The 21025-nt window shown below is 39.0% G+C and overlaps 2 protein-coding genes across 2 annotated transcripts; one reads left to right on the forward strand and one right to left on the reverse strand.

Annotated features, from left to right (window-relative positions):
• Window positions 1–2059: 2059 nt before the first annotated feature.
• Window positions 2060–12677, forward strand: gmcl1 (germ cell-less, spermatogenesis associated). The gene is made up of 15 exons (XM_061734253.1): window positions 2060–2348; window positions 6391–6596; window positions 6711–6830; window positions 6947–7043; window positions 7124–7221; window positions 7324–7436; window positions 7530–7595; window positions 7889–7973; window positions 8083–8173; window positions 8263–8403; window positions 8621–8690; window positions 8794–8869; window positions 8974–9119; window positions 12135–12222; window positions 12326–12677. The coding sequence occupies exons 2-15, from the start codon at window positions 6402–6404 to the stop codon at window positions 12437–12439; spliced, it is 1500 nt and encodes a 499-aa protein (XP_061590237.1). The 5' UTR covers window positions 2060–2348; window positions 6391–6401; the 3' UTR covers window positions 12440–12677.
• A 4547-nt stretch (window positions 12678–17224) lies between these two features.
• Window positions 17225–19583, reverse strand: fam136a (family with sequence similarity 136 member A). The gene is made up of 3 exons (XM_061733392.1): window positions 19318–19583; window positions 19079–19219; window positions 17225–17932 (listed from the first exon to the last, which is right to left on the reverse strand). The coding sequence occupies exons 1-3, from the start codon at window positions 19402–19404 to the stop codon at window positions 17744–17746; spliced, it is 417 nt and encodes a 138-aa protein (XP_061589376.1). The 5' UTR covers window positions 19405–19583; the 3' UTR covers window positions 17225–17743.
• Between the last annotated feature and the right edge of the window lie 1442 nt (window positions 19584–21025).

Raw genomic sequence — 21025 nt, forward strand, 5'->3', positions numbered from 1 at the left:
ACTTCCGGTGTAGACGAAATGTCAAAAAGGCCGTAGAAATAATTTTAACTTAAATGAAATAAAATAAATACAATACTTGAGTATAAATATAATACTACAAATGAATACAATATTTTAATATATCATAATATTTTAAATATGTTCATGTCGTTTTTATTAACATCTGCAAACTGCATGACACCAACACTGGCATCCCCCCTTTCCATCCCTTATGTCATTTCATCAATGAATGTGGTTTTACTGCTATTTCAACATTTAGAGTCATCACCAGAAAAATAACTTATTTGACAATTTTCATGTGTTTCAAGTAAATTTTCACTTAAAATAAATAGAAAAATCTGCCAGTGGGACAAGATTTATCTTCTCATTACAAGCCATAAAAATCTTGTCCCACTGGCAGATTTTTCTACTTATTTTAAGTGAAATCTACTTGAGACAGGTGAAAATTGTTGTTTTTTCCAGTGATGAGTCTTGTTTTAAGTGTAATAAGATTTTTTTTACTAAAATGAGACATTTTAACTAGAAACTAAATTTGACTTATCCTGTGAAGGACAGAGGCATATTGATAAGTTCAGAAAACTGCTGCTATGTCATTCCTGCAGTATTTCTGCAGGTGTTTTGGTCAGTGCTATTATTTGTAATATATTATATTATTTGTAATCAGCACAAATTATCAGTCCCCATATGATAAAATCCACCATCCCCCCTGACTTTTTTTTACAACTCGAGTACTGGCTATAGTTGTCAGTACAAATGTGTGTGTGTGAAATACAGCAGGTATTTAACGTCACAACGAGGTGACTACATCTATATTACTTCATGTCAGCTGTACTTATGGCTGCCATGGTTGTGTCCTGAGGGAACAAAATCACAGAGCTCCTTTGGGGTTACAGCGGTCCTACTGGTTCTATATACTTTTGAGGTTCCTGATGAGACTTTTTATATCACATGCAATATTTCATCTATTTTCTTCCATGTCGTTAACTGGAATTTCAGAATATCACCGCTGGAGGGCAGTTGTGTAAAGCCTGATTTATGGTTCCTCGTGTCATATTTTTATTCCCCCTTTTCATTGTGGTTAGAGAAAAGGGGGAGGAGAACAAATATTTAAATAACCAGTAAGTTTAGAAGGTAAATTATTAACACATTAATATTTCATAGTTTTACATAATTCTTTAAATTATTTTGATCTTAATTTTCGTTAAACTTGGCTCTTGGGCTCTATGGCTCCACAAATATTTGTGACTCCTCACTCCTTAGCCTGAATACTACTAAATATATGTACATTTAAAAAAATTATATTAATTTAAAATAATCAACTAAAACATTTTTGCACAGTTGATTCACAAACACCTCTCCGATTTAAATGATTTTCACCCAACGTTAGCACACAATATTAGGTGAATTATTGATTTTCGTAGTGCCCTTTGTACTTAGTTACACAAAAGGTCTAATCAATACGGCCCATGTGCTCTTTGGGATTGTGTAAATAAAACTGAATGAATGAATGAAAAATGAGTTTTATGGGTGTTGAATTCATAAAATCTCATTAAATCAGCCCATAGTATGATTTTATAATAATTACAGTCTTGTGATATATAGTCTAGATGACCATGAACACATCACAAGTGGTTTGAAAACAATCGGTGTTATGTATCACAAGTTTCATGGGTGTTGAATTCATTTGGTGTTGAATTCATTAAACCTCATTAAATCATCATTAAACCTCATTAAATCAGCCCATAATATGATTTTATAATAATTACTCTCTTGTGATATACAGATGACCATGAACACATCACAAACAATATGACCAAAATCAGTGGTATGTATCACAAGTTAAATGGATGTCTTTGAATGTCGAATATCCAATATCAAACCAATTCAACCGCGGTCTTCCTGGAATACCGCTCTGATCGTGCTTCGATGTTCGAAGGACGAACCTTCTACTGACTCAGGGATCGCTGCTGTTACAACTCTGGTACAGTAGGTGGCGGTATAACCTAATAACGTTGGTTGCGAGCCGCCAATAAACTTAGAGAAGAAGAAGTAAAGAAGAAGAAGAAGAAGAACAAAAAAAAAGTGGCCACATATTTTTAGAGTAATTTTATCACCTTTTGTGTTTAAACTGAAATTAGCTCCCATTTCGTAAAAACATGTAACTGTAATCTGATTACATTTGGGGGCTTGTTTAGAGTAGCAGCCGGTCAGAAGACACGCTGTCATACGTGCTTTTGTTTGTGAATTTGGCAGCTAAGTTAGCTGTGAAGTGGCTCGTCAGGTTTGACTCAATAATCAGCTGTTCCGTCCACTCCAACCCCACACCTGTCCACCAGCGGAACCACCAGGTGAGCCAAGCTGCTGCTTTGGTAAACAGTCTGGTTTCATCTGTCGAGGGTGAGAGACCCAACACCAGGCACTGGTGGACAGTACTCGAGTTGTAAAAAAAAAATTAGGGGGGTTGGTAGATTTTATCATATGGGGACAGATAATTTGTGCTGATTACAAATAATATAATATATTACAAATAATAGCAGTGACCAAAACACCTGCAGAAATACTGCAGGAATGACATGGCAGCAGTTAAATGCAGCATTCTGTAAACTTTAAATATCCACTGGGCTTACATCAAATACATCAAAACACAACAATAAAAAACAGTTTTCTGAACTTATCAATATGACTCTGTCTTTCACGGGATAAGTAAAATGGATCACTGCAAAAACTCAAAATCTTAACAAGAATATTTGTCTTATTTTTAGTTAAAATGTCTCATTTTAGTAAAAAAATCTCATTACACTTAAAACAAGACTCATCACTGGAAAAAACAACAAATTTCACCTGTTTCAAGTAGATTTTCACTTAAAATAAGTAGAAAAATCTGCCAGTGGAACAAGATTATTTTGCTTGTAATAAGATAAATCTTGTTCCACTGGCAGATTTTCCTACTTATTTCAAGTGAAAATTTACTTGAAACAGGTATAAATGGTCAAATAAGTTATTTTTCTGGTGATGACTCTAAATGTTGAAATATCAGTAAAACCACATTCATTAATGAAATGACATAAGGGATGGAAAGGGGGGATGGCAGTTTTACAGGGGGGTGATTTGGACCGTTTTTATTTCAGGGGGGGATGTCATCCCCCCTCATCCCCCCTCAACTCCAGTACTGCTGGTGGAAACACTTAAAACTGGACCTGTAGGGGTTCGGGAACAAAAGAGCTGAAGAACGCTTTCTATGGACGAAGTAAAAACGTGTGTTGGTTATTTCTCTCCTCCATTCCAACTGCCAACATTCAGAAAACTAACTGAAAAGTCATGACATTCTAACCCACTGAAACTACACTCCTGCTGGTGAGTGGCCACGACACACCTAGGTTCTATGTGGTGAAACATCAGTGTCTGCTGTGATTGATTGAAGAATTTATTAGAAGAATTGCATAGGATCAGGTACAGTTTCATGACAGTACAGATTCACTGATACAAAGTCAACTAAAAGGCATTATTCCAAGAAAGCATTACACTTGTTTACATCGGAGACCTTTTTTTAACTCATATAACATTGAATGACATACAGGTAAGAAGCAGTACTTTGTAGGGAAGATTGTAAAAAAAGAAAAGGGGGGAATTACTGTTATTTTTCACCGAGAGAGACTAAAAAGGTGATGAGACAAATAGAATAAGCTAGGTAATACAAAACAAAAGCAGAAAACAAAACAAAAAAACAAGAAACAATAATCAGAAGGAACAGCGGGATGTGCAGTAGAGGCTTTGATTATTCCCAGTTACGAGTAGCAGCCTCCTGTAGGTGCTTTTTAGGGCAGACTTGAAGGAGATTAGGGATTTGCTCTCTTTTATGGCTGTCGGTAAGTAATTCCACATGTTGGTAGTATAGGAAAGGGTTAGGTCAAAGTCATATTTGACCCAAACCAGTTTCTCATTTACTAACTAGAATCTGACATTTTTCTATTTTTTATTTTCTTGTTTAAAGATGATTTAATCATGGTAAAACAACGATAAGTAGTGGTGCATTTACAGTGCCTTGCGAAAGTATTTGGCCCCCTTGAACTTTGTGACCTTTTGCCACATTTCAGGCTTCAAACAAAGATATAAAACTGTAATTTTTTGTGAAGAATCAACAACAAGTGGGACACAATCATGAAGTGGAATGAAATGTTTTGGGTATTTCAAACTTTTTTAACAAATAAAAAACTGCAAAAATTGCAGTTTTGCACATCGAGAGACTGACATTTTTGCCCATTCCTCCTTGCAAAACAGCTCAAGCTCAGTGAGGTTGGATGGAGAGCGTTTGTGAACAGCAGTTTTCAGTTCTTTCCACAAATTCTCGATTGGATTCAGGTCTGGACTTTGACTTGGCCATTCTAACACCTGGATATGTTTTTGTGAACCATTCCATTGTAGATTTTGCTTTATGTTTTGGATCATTGTCTTGTTGGAAGACAAATCTCCGTCCCAGTCTCAGGTCTTTTGCAGACTCCATCAGGTTTTCTTCCAGAATGGTCCTGTATTTGGCTCCATCCATCTTCCCATCAATGTTAACCATCTTCCCTGTCCCTGCTGAAGAAAAGCAGGCCCAAACCATGATGCTGCCACCACCATGTTTGACAGTGGGGATGGTGTGTTGAGGGTGATGAGCTGTGTTGCTTTTACGCCAAACATAACGTCTTGCATTGTTGCCAAAAAGTTTGATTTTGGTCTCATCTGACCAGAGCACCTTCTTCCACATGTTTGGTGTGTCTCCCAGGTGGCTTGTGGCAAACTTTAAACAACACTTTATATGGATATCTTTAAGAAATGGCTTTCTTCTTGCCACTCTTCCATAAAGGCCAGAATTGTGCAGTATACGACTGATTGTTGTCGTATAGACAGACTCTCCCACCTCAGCTGTAGGTGACCCCTGACCTCTGCAGTTCATCCAGAGTGATCATGGGCCTCTTGGCTGCATCTCTGATCAGTCTTCTCCTTGTATGAGCTGAAAGTGTAGAGGGACGGCCAGGTCTTGGTAGATTTGCAGTGGTCTGATACTCCTTCCATTTCAATATTATCGCTTGCACAGTGCTCCTTGGGATGTTTAAAGCTTGGGAAATCTTTTTGTATCCAAATCCAACTTTAAACGTCTCCACAACAGTATCTCGGACCTGCCTGGTGTGTTCCTTGTTCTTCATGATGCTCTCTGCGCTTTAAACGGACCTCTGAGACGATCACAGTGCAGGTGCATTTATACGGAGACATGTTTACACACTGGTGGATTCCATTTATCATCATTAGGCATTTAGGTCAACACTGGATCATTCAGAGATCCTCACTGAACTTCTGGACAGAGTTTGCTGCACTTAAAGTAAAGGGGGTGAATAATTTTGCATGCCCACTTTTTCAGTTTTTTATTTGTTAATAAAGTTTGAAATATCCAATACATTTCGTTCCACTTCATGATTGTGTCCCACTTGTTGTTGATTCTTCACAAAAAATTACAGTTTTATATCTCTATGTTTGAAGCCTGAAATGTGGCAAAAGGTCACAAAGTTCAAGGGGGGTGAATACTTTTGCAACCCACTGTATATGGTATGTTGTGGGGCTTTCGAAATATCTCAGCCTGTGCAAAACTATGTTCTGGCATTTCATGAGAAAGAAAGTCAAATAAAATGTAAAAGTTATAATTTTATGCAGTTTTTAAAAAGTAAATCTTCATAATTAGTCAAACATTTCCCAGGTTTTAATTGTTTGTTTATTCCTTCAGAAATGCATAAAGTTATTATTTTCGATAATACAAAACAAGTGAAATAAGAGCATTATTCTGTTAATTCTTTTGAAGTGTAATTCTTTCACTCGCATTTGAATGAGAGAGATTCGACTCGAAGTTACTCAGTCATCGCTGGTTTATATTCTTTAATTGTTTTGTGAAATAATGACTTGCCGGGGATAGAGCAGGACGCAATAGTAACGCTTGTAAAAACTGTGGTGAACAGAACCTGCATTGACGAGTTTGTATTGGGATCCAATTGATTTGTTGTGCTTCTGCTCCCTTTAAGTTAGGTCAGTGTTTCTCAATTCCTGTCTTTGGGACCCCCTGTCCTGTATGTTTTAGATGTCTCCTTATACCAACACACCTGATTCTGATGAATGGCCATCATCAGCACATTATCAAGGTCTGCACAAGTCTGTTGATGACACAGTCATTAAAACATGCAGGACAGGGGGTCCCAAAGACAGGAATTGAGAAACACTGAGTTAGGGCATGTGTTGGCTCTAGTAATCTGTGAGGTGAGTATTTTATTTACATGGTTTGTATCCATTGGTCAGTGGAACTTAAATATTAATTAAATAGTTCTTCTGATTGGTAACCGTTCTCCTATGATGCTGTTTTTTCAGATTTTCTAGAGATGGGAAGTCTGGGCAGCAGTTGTCAGTCCCCTCCTGAGGGACCAGAGGAAGCTGGAGAGGGTACAAGTGCCTGCCATAAACAGAATTGCGAGTTTAAGAAGAGAAAGCGGAATGCACAGTGTGACTGTGAAAGGGACGATGACGACGAGGAGGACGACGACGATGATGCCCTGCTAGATACACCTCGCAGGCAAGTCCAGTCAGATGTCACCGTTCTGACCACTATTTTTAAATCATCAGAGTAATTTTTGTACTCTAGGATTGTTTGTTCACTCTGGTTTTCTTCTGTGTTTTTGTTGAGCAGGAAGAAACTGAAAAGCACTTCAAAATACATTTATCAAACTTTGTTTCTGAATGGGGAAAACAGCGACATTTGCATTTGTGCTTTGGGAGAAAAGTGGAACCTACACAAAGTTTACCTGTGTCAGGTAAAATAACGAAACAAAGTACTTAATTCATTTTGATAAGTATTGGGAGTCATTTAGCTTATCATTTATAATTTCATAATCTTTCTTCCTCTGTTTCTCTCATGTCCCTTTCATAGTCGGGGTATTTCTCCAGTATGTTCAGCGGCTCTTGGAAGGAGTCCAACATGGTGGAAATCAACTTGGAGATCCCAGATCAGAACATCGACACTGAAGGTGAGAGTGACAGAATACAGAGAGCTTTAACCTCTCCGTTTTTTTTACTGATGGCCATTACCTGTCCTGTGTTTGTGCAGCTCTTCAGGTCGTATTTGGATCCCTGTACCGTGACGATGTCTTGATCAAGCCTAGCAGGGTCATCAATATTCTTGCTGCTGCGTCCATGCTGCAGTTGGTCAGTACACAACAGGAAGTCGGCTCTTTTTTTTTTCTTCTTCTTCTTCTTTTAGATCTGAAATGACAACAGTTTTGTATCATACAATGTTGTTGTTGACAGGATGGCTTGATCCAGCAGTGCGGTGAAACCATGAAGGAAAACATCAGTGCGAAGACTGTTTGCAGATATTATGCTTCTGCCGGCATCTACGGCCTCAATTCAATCATGAAGAAGTATTACTTTAGAGATTCTTTGATCATTTTCATGATTTTAATTGTAGACATACATTTATACTCTGTTTTCTGTATGTGTATTTCTTTCTGCAGAAGTCTTGAATGGCTTCTTAGCAACTTGATGACTCACCAAAATGTTGACTTGATGAAGGAAATTGGGTACGTGTGATTCCTGGGTTTTTGCATCTTCCTGTTAACTCGGTTCTGTATTTAGTTTTCAGAGAAACTCAATTATTTTATAAAAGTTTAAAATCCTCTTTTGCTTCGTTAACATATACTCCTGTAGCACTTGAGTTGCTGTATTGTGCATTTCCTACTTGATGCTGCAACTTACAATTAAGCTGTCATACTCATTTAGTGCTGTCAGCTTCTTTTTTTTCTTTTAAGGAGAACTGTCCATTGGATTTATTTTATAATTCTACTCAGTGTTTGACTCTGTTCCGTATTTACAGAGTTGAAGTGATGGAGAAACTCATTCAGTCATCTGACCTGTTTGTCATGCAAGTGGAGATGGATGTATACAGTACTCTGAAAAAGGTAGCCCAAGCATTCATATTCTGAATGCCTTTCCCCTCTGACAACAGACACTATGTTGTGAACTCCCGGCCGTTTTTATGCATCACTTAATGTGTTTTTGTCATTGCAGTGGATGTTTCTGCAGCTCAATCCATCATGGGACGGCCCAATCAAGCAGCTCTTGGCTGATGCCGAGGCCTGGCTTTGCAAACGCAGGACAGGTAATTTCAGTCAAACATCTTGTAAGGCTGCATCGTACTGTATTTTTGTATTATTAGTCACTCTACTTTTTCCCTACTTTTTCCTCTAGATCTCTGTGAGAGAAACCCATTCTTGAACACAGACGAAGGTGTCCCTTTTCGCTCAGTGTTCAAGTGTCTGCGTCTCCAGTATATCCTCAACGATCTCGCGTCTGCACGCGTTCTGGAGAGAGACAACATTTTGCCTTCTGGTAACATGTTGCTTACTTAATTTCATCATAGTAGTGATTCTGCTACCTCTTTTTTTAATTCCACTTACTGTGTGTGTGTGTGTGTGACAGACCAAATGTTTAGATACACTTCCCCATTTGTTTGAATTAGAAGGTGTGTCCAAACTTTTGGTCTTTACTGTACCTGTGTAATTATGTGTGGGTGTAAAATGTTTCAATTAATATGTGTTTCTTTCAGATTGGCTGACGGAAATGTACAAAAACCAGTGGATTACTATGCTTCGGACAGAATGTGAGAATGATAATGGGTGAGAATCTGAGACAAAAACATTATCTGTGCACATTAATTTCACTTGAAACTTTGATGGATCCTATTCTCTTTTGAGTTCAAACCCATCTTTGCATCTTTAGACCTCAGGAATCTAACAAACAGGAGTTTGAGCTGAACAGTATGAGATGTGGCAGGAAGCTGAGTAAAGATGGAGATGTGAGTTGAAGAATTCATTTAACAGGGATTTTTGTCCCAACGCAGGCTATGCCTTTTCTTTAATATCTGCAGAAAATAATAACAGTGATTTTTTGTCTTCTTAGTACTGCTGGAGATGGACCGGCTTTAACTTTGGGTTTGACCAGCTGGTGACTTACACAAACCGCTTTATAGTCTTTAAGAGGAATACACTAAGTCAGCCATTTGGGGGCGCTGTGAGTCTACAACCTCAAAGACATCTGGCTTACAGGTTGGAGAGGCAGTTTCATAAACCGTATTGTTTTAATTCAGGAAAATAAAATGATCCTAAGGATAATTTAAATACTTTAATCAACAAATCTTTACCATTATAGCATTTATCAAACACACTCCGTTGTGTGACAAAAAGAGATGTGCTGTGGCAATTTTTATAAATTAAAGTAAAGTACAGATTCATAACAAATACAACATTGGTAAACTCGAGATTACCAAAGTTTATTTTAGCTGATCTTTTATACCCCCCTCTTCTCATTCTGTTTCTTACAGCTATTGGCCTTTTGTTATAACCCATATAATGTTTGAATTTTTCCACGACACTCTCCACTTTTGATTAATTAAACACATTTAATCACACATACAAAATAAGTCAAAGAACTCCATCTGTGATTCTTGAGCGTCATCCCGGGGAGGCATGAGAACAGAGGGCCCAACCGTTGTGAGAAGGGTATAAGTAGGCAATGTAGCACTGAACAGCAACCAAAGATTTCACCAAGGGAATAATACAACAAGCCAAAACCATGAGCAAAACAAAATGCTTGGTGGACATCCTGAGTGTTGCGAGCCACCAGGTGTTATCCTGAGGGTCATGGTGATCGATGTCATGAGCTGCTCGTGTGCGTCGGAGTGACAGGGGTGCTGATGTTGCGAATGGAGTCCTATTATGATAAATAGGTTCATTGTTGCCATGTGGAGGGTAGACTACCTCTCACGGGAAACTGGTCTCAAGGATTATTCTGCCCTGGTTGAGAGACCAGCTTCCTGGTGGTCCTCAGGAGAAGGGCCTGAGAACCGTCCGCAATGGCTTGCGCGGATCCAGGTGGCCCTTTTCAGGAATCTTTACAGGTCATGAAGTCCAAAAAAAATGTCAAACTGACTTAAGGTAGTTCTAGTCCATTTAGGTATGCGCAGACACATCAGAACTAGTGGTAATGCCTTTGTTCATGGGAACCTGGTTTCCTCACAACATTTGGCCAATGTATTCTTTAGTGAACATTTTTTTTTACAGTAGCCTTCTGCCACTGTGGTGAACCCCTTTTTTTTTTTTTTTTTTAAACCACAAGGAGGTTACCTGTTGAAGCCTCCCCCCTTTGGATACATGGTCCAAACCATGAGTCCACTTAAACTAAGGGAAAAAAATGTAGGAAGGAAGTAGGAATGGGAGATATTTTACCATTCACGATAAACCGTCAAAAAAATTCCCCACGGTAAGAATTTGTCATCTCACGGTAAAAATGATAAATTGAGGAAATGAGCCTGAAAGAAAGAAAGAAAGAAAGAAAGAAAGAAAGAAAGAAAGAAAGAAATGAGCCTGAAAGAAAGAAAGAAATGAGCATGAAAGAAAGAAAGAAGAAAGAAATGAGTCTGAAAGAAAGAAATATTCCCGTTGATGACACTTTTTGTATTGGTATTTTTTTTATCGTTATTGGGTTAAATGCCAGAAATTATCGTGATACATTTTGTTGTCCATACCACCCATCCCTACTGGGAAGACATGGTTTCCCATCTGAAGATATCCACGCCCCTTCAGGAGAGATGCAGTAGCCATGTGCCTTCCACAAAGCCTTTTCCTGTGGAGTAGAAAAAGCCTGGACAGCAGAAAGAGAAGAAAGATCTGGTGTCTGTATGTGAGCAGACAGCATGGTGAGAGAGGGCATACCTTGAGTCAGTGTAGATTGTCACAGTCTTGTCAGCTGCCAGCTTACAGGCTTCAGTAAGTGCAACGAGTTCAGCAGTCTGAGCAGAGAAGTGAGGTGGCAGTGATCCTGAGGACAGAACAGAGTGATGAGAGCAAATCCTACACGGTTCTTCCCTGAGGATCACATGAGGATAAGCCATCACCAAAGAGATTCAAATCAAGTTAAGGACAGGTGTGTCACACAGGTCAGCTTGAGGAGTACACACCTTCGAAACAACCTGATCACCGGAGTGGGGCACACCATCCTCCTCAGTAGGGAGAAGGGTGGCTGGATTAAGAGTGTTACATCTCTGAATCCTGGTTCAGTCAGAGGTATCGTTTTAACTGAATGTTTTTTTCAAATTAAGTTTTTTGACGATGCTAGTTTCATACATTTAAATTCAGTTATAGTCTTTTAGTTGTAAACTTAAGTTAAAGTTTTTTTGTTTGATTTTTTTGTCTTTTAAAGATTGGTATACTTCTTTTTTATAAACCCTGGGCTTATTTTGTTTGGATAATAGTGTATGGTGTCGTATTTTTGTTTAAAGAGATAATTGGAGGTTTTGGGGGGGTACTCCCATTCACTTTCTTCAAAAATTTGATGTGGTTAAGGACATTATGTGGAATAGATATCCCAGTTAAAGAATCTCCATTGTGAATACAGGAGATAATTTTCTTTAGGCTAAAAGGGAGGGAGTAATTGTTTTAAATACCCAAATGCACACTTGACATTCACAACAGTTTCAGCTTTGTGGTGTTTGTGATCAGGCAGGATTAAAACAGAGATCTGCTTTGGATAAGTGCAGAAGGGGCAAGGAGGACGTTATGCTTAGAATTAACAAATAAAGTGAGCAGAAAGTAATGATCGTTTTAGAACCTTTTTTACTTTATTCACACCACAACACCTAGGAATGCGCAACAAATTATTATTTTAATCTTTTCCTTTTTTCTTGCATTCTCCAGCTGTCTCACACATGAATGTTCTTGTGATATGCAGCTCCCATCCGGTCAGCAGTAGTATTGTTGGATAGTGAGACTTTAAGTATCCTAAGTGAAAAAAACCGCTGTCAGTAAAAACAATACACTTGTGCTTTTCCTGCCAAGGTGAGCCGAAATATCTGTTTTGCTAAAAGTCTTAAGCTTGTTGCCAAAAATTCAAAATCCACAGGCAATTTTACAAGCAGTTGAACACTATCAAACTTCAGTATACCTCTCACCTAAAACATCCTATTTCTTCATATTTTAGTGTTTTCTTTTAAATGCTATATGTATTATGTCTTTTCAGCAGCTTTGGGAACTTTAATTTAACTTTGGCAATTTTTGTTTGTAAAGGTTGCGTCTTGCCTCCTTCGATAGCAATGGAAAGCTGGTCTGCAGTCGCACAACGGGTTACCAGCTTCTCAGCCTAGAAAAGGACCAGGTCAGTGAGGATCTTCAGATTGCAGATGAATTCCACTGTCACTCCATCATCTTTTCTACTGTGCTGTCTTAAACGTATTCTTTCTTTCTCTCTAATTCCTCAGGAGTGTGTGGTGATGAACTTGGACAGCCGGTTGTTATCATTCCCCCTCTACGTGTGCTGTAACTTCCTGTATACATCACCTCCCTCAGACAACCGTCCAGATTCCTCAGAATGACTGCCAACAGCCAATGACTGCTACACTGTTATAAAAAGTCAGTAAATTAAACGTATGTTATGACATGACACTTACATGTTGTGAAATCACAACATAAAATGTTTTTAAAGCCAAATAGTGATATTGTGTTTATTTACAAGTATGATGTTGTATAAAGTCGAACTGAAATTTATTGTACATTTTTGAATACAAACTTGAACAATAAAATTGTATTTTCTTGTGGAAAACACACATTTTTGTATTTTGTGCAGAGAAATGTTATATCCTTTACAACAATATACTTAGTTTTTACATTTTAGCAGTGTAAAAATGACATTTAACATCTGTGATGATTATTAAATCCAGACAAATTAATTGCTACATTTAACAAACATCCATCCATTCTCATCCGCTTATCCGTAACCGGGTTGTGGGGGCAGCAGTCTGAGCAGAGATGCCCAGACTTTACTCACCCCAGACACTTCCTCCAGCTCTTCCGAGGCGTTCCCAGGCCAGCCGAGAGACATAGTCTCTCCAGCGTGTCCTGGGTCTTCCCTGGGGTCTCCTCCCGGAGGGACATGCCTGGAACACCTCCCTAGGGAGGCGTCCAGGAGGATCCGATACAGATGCCCAAGCCACCTCAGCTGACTCCTCTCAATGTGAAGGAGTAGCGGCTCGACTCCGAGCTCCTCCCGGGTGACCGAACTCCTCACCCTATCTCTAAGGGAGCGTCCAGCCGCCCTGCGGAGGAAACTCATCTCAGCTGCTTGTATCCGCGATCTTCTCCTTTCGGTCACTACCCAAAGTTCATGACCATAGGTGAGGGTAGGGGCGTAGATTGACCGGTAAATCGAGAGCTTCGCCTTTCGACTCAGCTCTTTCTTCACCACGGCGGTCCGGTCCGCATAACTCCGGACGCTGCAACGATCCGTCTGTCAATCTCACACTCCATCGTTCCCTCACTCGTGAACAAGACCCCGAGATACTTGAACTCCTCCACCTGAGGCAGGACTTCTCCACCCACCCGGAGAAGGCACGCCACCCTTTCCCGGTGGAGAACCATGGCCTCGGTTTTGGAGGTGCTGATTCTCATCCCTTCCGCGTCACACTCGGCCGCAAACCGCCCCAGCACATGCTGAAGGTCCCGGTCCGAAGAAACCAACAGGACAACATCATCTGCAAAAAGCAGAGATGAAATCCTGTGGTTCCCAAACCGGATCCCCTCCGGCCCCTGGCTGTGCCTAGAAATCCTATCCATTAAAAATTATGAACAGAACCGGTGACAAAGGGCAGCCCTGCCGGAGTCCAACATGCACCGGGAACAAGTCTGATCTACTGCCGGCAATGTGAACCAAACTCCTACTCCGATCATACAGAGACCGGACAGCCCTTAACAGAGGGCCCCGGGCTCCATACTCACTGACCCCCCACAGAATGGCACGAGGGACACGGTCAAATGCCTTCTCCAGATCCACAAAGCACATGTAGACTGGTTGGGCAAATTCCCATGAACCCTCAAGCACCCTGCGGAGGGTGTAGAGCTGGTCCAGTGTTCCACGACCGGAACGAAAACTGCTTTGTTCCTCTTGAACTTGAGATAGCTGTCTGTATATTTTCGGATTTTATCTCTCTTACGCTTACTCTTAACAGCTGTGGTGCCTACACCATCACTTTCATTTTCACATGTTTTGTCTGATGTGGAGGTTGTTGTGCCTGTAGCTTCTTTATTTTGTCGCATTAAAAATCAATCCATTTCTTTTTTTTTCCATTCAGAAAAAAGCTGCCAGCTGCTAGTAGAACGGTTGGCAATATGGCTTGGTGATTGGCACAGCAGTATAAATCGTTAATCACATCAAAATGATTGCACTGTTGTATTCCCGTGTACTACTAATACTATGAGGAAATCTCTTGTAAATATATTTTATATAGAGCCTTAAAGGTATTGTGACATCATTTTTAACATGCTTTTAACACTATTAAAAGTCAATATCCCTCAAATGTGTCTAAAAAGGTGTAACAAGAAAAACTTCACTCCATTACTCCATGCCTGGCTTTTTATGACGGTGTTTTTTGCGCAGTGAAAAACGCATCCTTTTCCCCCCTTTCCTGTCAATCATTGCCCCGCTCCTCCTGGGTGGGTGGAGCTGGGTGGAGGGGGCGGTGATTTAGCGGACCTATACTATAGGTCCGCCACCCAACCAGATGCGCTGTTTTTGCATAATTATGCGGAAACTCCCAGAAAGCACACAATACACTGAATGTTAAAAGTTCGTTTTTTTTGGGTGTAATTAATGTCAAGACACCCAACAAACACAAAAAATCAAGAAAAATTTGTTTTTCATGTCACAATCCCTTTAAAGCCTTGATTATTTCCCCTCTAATCCCGAAGACATTACAGAACAACTACATATCATTTAAAAATACCTTCATCATAATTGTAAGTGTATTTAAAAAAAAATTGCGGGGAATATAAAAAAAATGTCTAATCAATCAAAACTTTTGCAATCCCCTTCCCCGCAGTACCTCTGCAGACCCCGTAGTGGTTGCGGACCCCCTGTTGAAGACCTTTGCTGTATTCTGTTAAGATCTGTTGACTAAGAAGTAATATTAAGTTGGGTTTTTTTGTTTTGTTTTTAAATTACATTTATGTTAATGAAACATCTGGATTAGGGGGCATTATCATTTTGGAAAAAATGGGAAGATGTTGAGTGCACAGCACCACAGACTTACTAAATAGTGACACTGATACACATCAATACATTGATACACATCAATACACTGACAGTACAATTCCACTCTGGCAGCAAATCCTGTTAAGACGGTGGATTTCTCAAAATAGAAATGTGGATTTGACAGGGGATGGAACGTGCGCCTATTATTAGGCATCAAGCAGCTCTCTATATCCTAATTGCACACTTGCACAGTTAAACGTTCAATCAAAGATAAAACATTATGGATGATTGAGGAGAATTAGTCAATAGATGTCATAAACAGGATATTTACCTTGCCTTTTACCACCTGTTGGTAAGTTTCAGTCATACATTCAATAATGTCTCCAGTAACTTTTACATAGAATAGCTTTTGGGAATGCTTTCTAATCACCACTTCATGTTTATCTGCAAACCTCATTTGAACAAAAACGTTCAGTTGAAACACATCTGACTGAACCAGCATCATCAACTCAAGCTTTATTTTTCAGTAATCATTACTCATGTTACTTGAGGCTTCAGGATTTCTTGTGTTTTAGCCCTGTCTGTACTATTTTATGCATTTCCAATCATCACTTTCAGATGGTCACTGTTTTCATTGAGGTTTACAAAGTTTATTGAATTACCGTAATTGCTTCAGAATTCCAGAGTGTTTCTGCAGCATTTCACCATTACACTGCCACTCGTGTTCAACTAGTCCCTCAGTTCTTTTACAGTGGTGTTGGTTTCTTTTGACCACTCCCATCACAACATGAAATAGACTTGCATTTTCTCTATAGTATACAGTTACATGTATTTTTGTTTTTATTAAAGTCATTTATTCAATGCTTGTTTGACGATTTGGTAAATTGGTTAGTACCTCATATTGTTTGGGAAAATAGTGGGGTTTTTGGTTCTAGATCAGACGGTTTAACTCTGCAGCATCTCAGTGACTCGTCTGTATAGTTGCAATTGTGAGTTTCACTATGTTAAAAATAATTTTTATTTGGCCATTATTTATTTTTACTTCCTTTTATATTTTTATGGATTTTTTTTTCCCCAAAGAAATATAAAATCTCCACTGCCAATAAAAGTGCCCTTTCACACGGGCTGTGGTGCTATCACATACTCTCTTTTCCAAGTGAAATACTTTTATCACAGCTATACTGTTGTCTGTTTATGCTTTTTAAAACATTTGATAAACATTGATATGTTATCACTTCACTACGATGACCTTCCTTGTGATGACTGTCTTTATTGTGTATGCAACACCATTAAGTCTAGAAGACACACCTACTTATTCAAGATGATCGAGTGGATATCTAGACTTTGACTAATAGTGGTTGCATCATTCTCATTTCATTGAAGGAATTAAACAACCATTTCTGAATTATATATTTTCTAAAGAACAAGTTTGGAAGGGTTTTATGAAAACCTTGATTAAACTTACAGTCTGATCAAACAGCTTTTGAATCACTTCTCTATCAGAATGAATCATAGATCAGACTGTAGAAGGTTAAGCTTTTGTTGTCAGTTGGCATTCATCCAATTTTATTCAGGTATGAGCAGTGAAATCTGAACATAAACGTAAAGACTATAGGTTAAAAATGACTAGTCAATTAAGTGTTTTCTAAATATGATTTTAGGGGGAATATTTAAGTCACCACTGTTGCCTGTTTCTTTTTTTTAACATTATAAGATGTAAAAAAAAACAAAATATATTATGTATAGTTCCAAGCGTTAATTATTTCACAGTTGGTTAATATCCCACTAAATACTCTCAACCGTTGGAAGAAATACTCGTCAATGGATTACTTTATGAATTCTCCCTCTGCAGATGTATCTTACAGTATCATTATATACGGCGTTCCTTTGATGCTTCATTTAACTAAAACAATTTTAATTCATCAGACTAGTGGCACATTTTCTAAATGATCAACAAAACAGATTTGGAGGCTTAATATTGGGTCTGTGACAAATATCCTTTCTTTGGTGTGTTTGCGACTGCTTGTACAATTTTACCCCCTTCCTCAGGCTGCATCATTGCTGTATTTATTTACCATGATTTGTATAAATGACAATTTTCCTATTTTTTAAAATAAAAACAGTGAAACTGAAGTGTTTTTCATTCATTGTCTTGTAATTTTCCACATAGAATAAGAAAATACATTCAACCAAAACTCAGTTATCATTGTTTTAATTGAGGGGCAGAGTTTATGTTGGTGTTGTGTAAATTCACAGTTTAACATAGAGAGAAAAGTTGAATATAAAATCTTTAAAACCATGTGCACTGACGAGACGGTGGCCTGTACTCACGGACATAATGCACTCAGATTTGCTCAGAAGATATTGACCATGTTCATAAAATGCACAGCTGTAGGTCTCTTCAAAGCATTTTTGAGTAGATGTCTTGAGATGAGAATTTTTTTCTCGCTCTAGATGAATCATGATACAACAGATAAAAAAAAAATTCAGCTTGAGTAACAAATCTCACAACACCAACAGTTCAAGTCTTCTTTCTTCCCAACGTTTACAGTTCCAACCCTTCATTCTTCAAATCACTAACTGAGCTTCTTGTATTTGCATCTGCTAAGCCCGGGGTATCTTCAGGACCAACTACAGCCATTTATCCTGCTCCTCACTGCTGTATAGAGTCCAAATGGTCCTTGAGTTTTCGGGTCATGCTGGGGATCAAGTGAATGTGATCATCTACACAAGTGCCCACACAGCGGTCCATCAGCGATCGAACAGCTGGCTCCTTTGCACCAGAGTCAAAAAGATCCTTTGCTTTATCGTTACAGTGCATTGTGCATCTGGTCAGACGATCCTGAAAAAGGCAAGGGAGGAAAAAAAAAAGTCATAAAACAAAAGCAACAACTGTATTGAAAGTTTAAGACTCAGAGTTGTTTTTGTTCAATCTCAGAGCTCAACATGTTAAGATTCTCATCGATCTGGGCTGGGGCTGGCGCAGCTGGTAGGGCAGCCGTCTCAGAGCAAGAAGGTCCTGGGTTTAATTCCCGCCGGGGAAGCAGCGGGTGCTGAATGCATGTTAAGTTCCCCCATGACTTCAGCGCCCACACCCTGGGTGGGATTGGCGAAAGGATCTTTCTGTGTGGAGTTTGCATGTTCTCCCCGTGTTCCCTTGGGTAGCTAATGTGAGCTACCCTCACAAAAACATGCACACAGTCCTGGGCTATACATGCCCCCTCTGGCCAACCGGGGCGCCAGATGGGGTGGGGAGGATCTGGCCGGAATAACGTGATCCTTCCACGCGCTACGTCCGGCCAGAGAAACCTTACCCTGTCTGGCGAAAAGAAGCTCCCTGCTCACTCCCCAAGTAAGGAGGAGACTTGAGCTCAGTGCAGGGCCTCCCGTGGTTTGGTAGAGGATAGCAATGCCCAGGACTGACTTAGGTAGGAGCACGGGGTGGTAAAAATGGGGGTAAAAAACGGGGATTTTTTTCTCAACATTTCCTTTCAGGAATCGTAGAGATCAATTCATTTCTTTACAATAATAAAAAAAATTGAATACATTTAATTTCATATCCATTCCTTATATATACCTTATTTTGATAATTATCATTTTATATAAACTGAAAATGTAAAAGTTAATTTTTTTTTACAATATTAATATAGCAAACAGCAAAAACAACTTTCAGCTCTACATTTTTACAAAAAAAATGTCCTTTTCTCAACAAAAACTATGGAGTTTGAGGTGAGAGGCCTCATTTAGGTCTTACATAATTTTTCAGATGAACAAGAACATATTGCAGTTTCCATGGTATCATTTAGTTCACAAATACCGAAAGAAAATGCAAACAAAATTAAATTTCCTCTTTTGTACTGTATACATTTGTTAACACACCACTAAGTTGCAAAGCTTTAATCATTACACACTCATATGTCAATGTATTTAGATTATGTGGAGGTGTCTAAGAGTGCTTGTTACTTTCATGAGAGTGAAGTTGCCTCACCTGAAACTTCTCCAGCTCTGAGGTGACCAATCCCTGAGCCTGGGCCAGAGGCAGGTGACACTTCTCAATACACTGATGCACCTGAGACATGGAGTCTGTGGAGCGATCACAGCAGTCTGCACTGCATTTGAACATGCGACCCTGCAGCAGGACACACACCAGACAAGCAGAGGGATGTTACCTGTGCAGATCATGATCTAGTAAACAGATCACCATCTTCCAGCATAAATTACATTTACCTGCATCTTCCGGATCTGCTCCCTCTCCAGACTTTGGACCATGTCTTCGATCACATTTTGCACGCGTGTCTGATGTGCCTCTGCCATCTCTAGTCCCTTATTAACCACAGAAATGCTAGAAACGTCTAAACAACACCGGACTGTGGATGTATATCTGCAGTATCTCCACGTACGCACTGCTGCAGAGTTTCTTCACAATTGTATCACTAGTAAGGTCACCTCCATTCAAGCACGCGTTATGCGGCGGTGTAATTGCGTCACTTCCGTTTTCCTTCCGCACTTCTCCAAAGGGCGACAACTTCCGGTGGGGTTCTCCAGAGCTCAACATAGTTCTTCATAATAAAAGCTTATTTGAATATTTTAAATCTGAAAATAAAAATGGGACGATGTCGCTCTGAAATAAACCCTGTACCATGAGATGTTCAATTCTACCAGAGGTGGGTAGTAACGAGTTACATTTACTCCGTTACATTAACTTGAGTAAGTTTTGGGAAATGTTGTACTTTTAGGAGTAGTTTTGAATCATTATACTTTTTACTTTTACTTGAGTAGATTTGTGAAGGAGAAACTGTTACTCTTACTCCGCTACATTAGGCTACGTTGAGCTGTTACTTTTCTTTTATCCCTTTTATCCGCGTCAATCCGCGTTTTATACACGTCAATCTCATGACATCATTGAGTGATTCTTTGGGAAAAATGTTTTGTTTTGTTTTGTTACATTTACACAGACTCAAACATACAAACACACAGAGTTTATATGAGTTAATGGGCTTGTTCTAGTTCTGCCTGCGGAGCCTGGTTAAAAAAAAAAAGTACAATGGCTTGATATTTTGTGCTACTTGTGCTTAATTTATTTTTTTATTCTGTTATTATTTTATTTATTAAAGTACTTGAATTTACTTTAAGATTATTTTAATTTAAGCTATTTTTTATTAATTTTAATTTATTTTATTATTTTATTGATTTAATTTGCCTGAAGATGATTATTTTATACTTTTGTCTGTTTGAATGGTTGTGTTAAAAAAATAAGTCAGACGTTACTCAACAGTTACTCAGTACTTGAGTAGTTTTTTTACCAAGTACTTTTTTACTTTTACTCAAGTAATTATTTGGATGACTACTTTTTACTTTTTCTTGAGTCATATTATTCTGAAGTAACAGTACTTTTACTTGAGTACAATTTTTGGCTACTCTACCCAGCTCTGAATTCTACTAACCATGTTAAACAACAAATCACATGCTTTATCTGTATATTGCGTTTATTATGTTATTGTTATAAATATGTTCAAGTTTATTAATATTATAAGGCAATTCAATTACAAATTGAACATTACAAGGTTTGGGATAGTGTCTTTGCGCCAGCAGATGACAGGACTGTGAAAGGTACGGGTCAGGGTTTAGGGTTACTGGAAATATGAGGAGTGGTGAGAGTACAATCCCCTGTGGTGCTCCTGTGCTGCTGACCACCTGGTCAGACACAACTATTCAGTCTCACAAGCCGCGCTGTTTGTTCGGTAGTCCAGGTGATTGTGGAGGCATTGACCTGTGTTTCTTACATAGTAATGCAGATTGGATGGTGGTGAATGCACTGAAGAAATTAAAGAAAATGATCCTCACAAAGCCACCTGCCTTGTGGAGATTACTGTGGGTTCGTTGAAGTAGGTATGTGATGGCATCTTCAACTCCAACCCCTACATCAGGGATGGGC

This window comes from Cololabis saira, chromosome 11 (assembly GCF_033807715.1).
Source record: "Cololabis saira isolate AMF1-May2022 chromosome 11, fColSai1.1, whole genome shotgun sequence".
NCBI classification, from domain to species: Eukaryota; Metazoa; Chordata; class Actinopteri; order Beloniformes; family Belonidae; genus Cololabis; species Cololabis saira.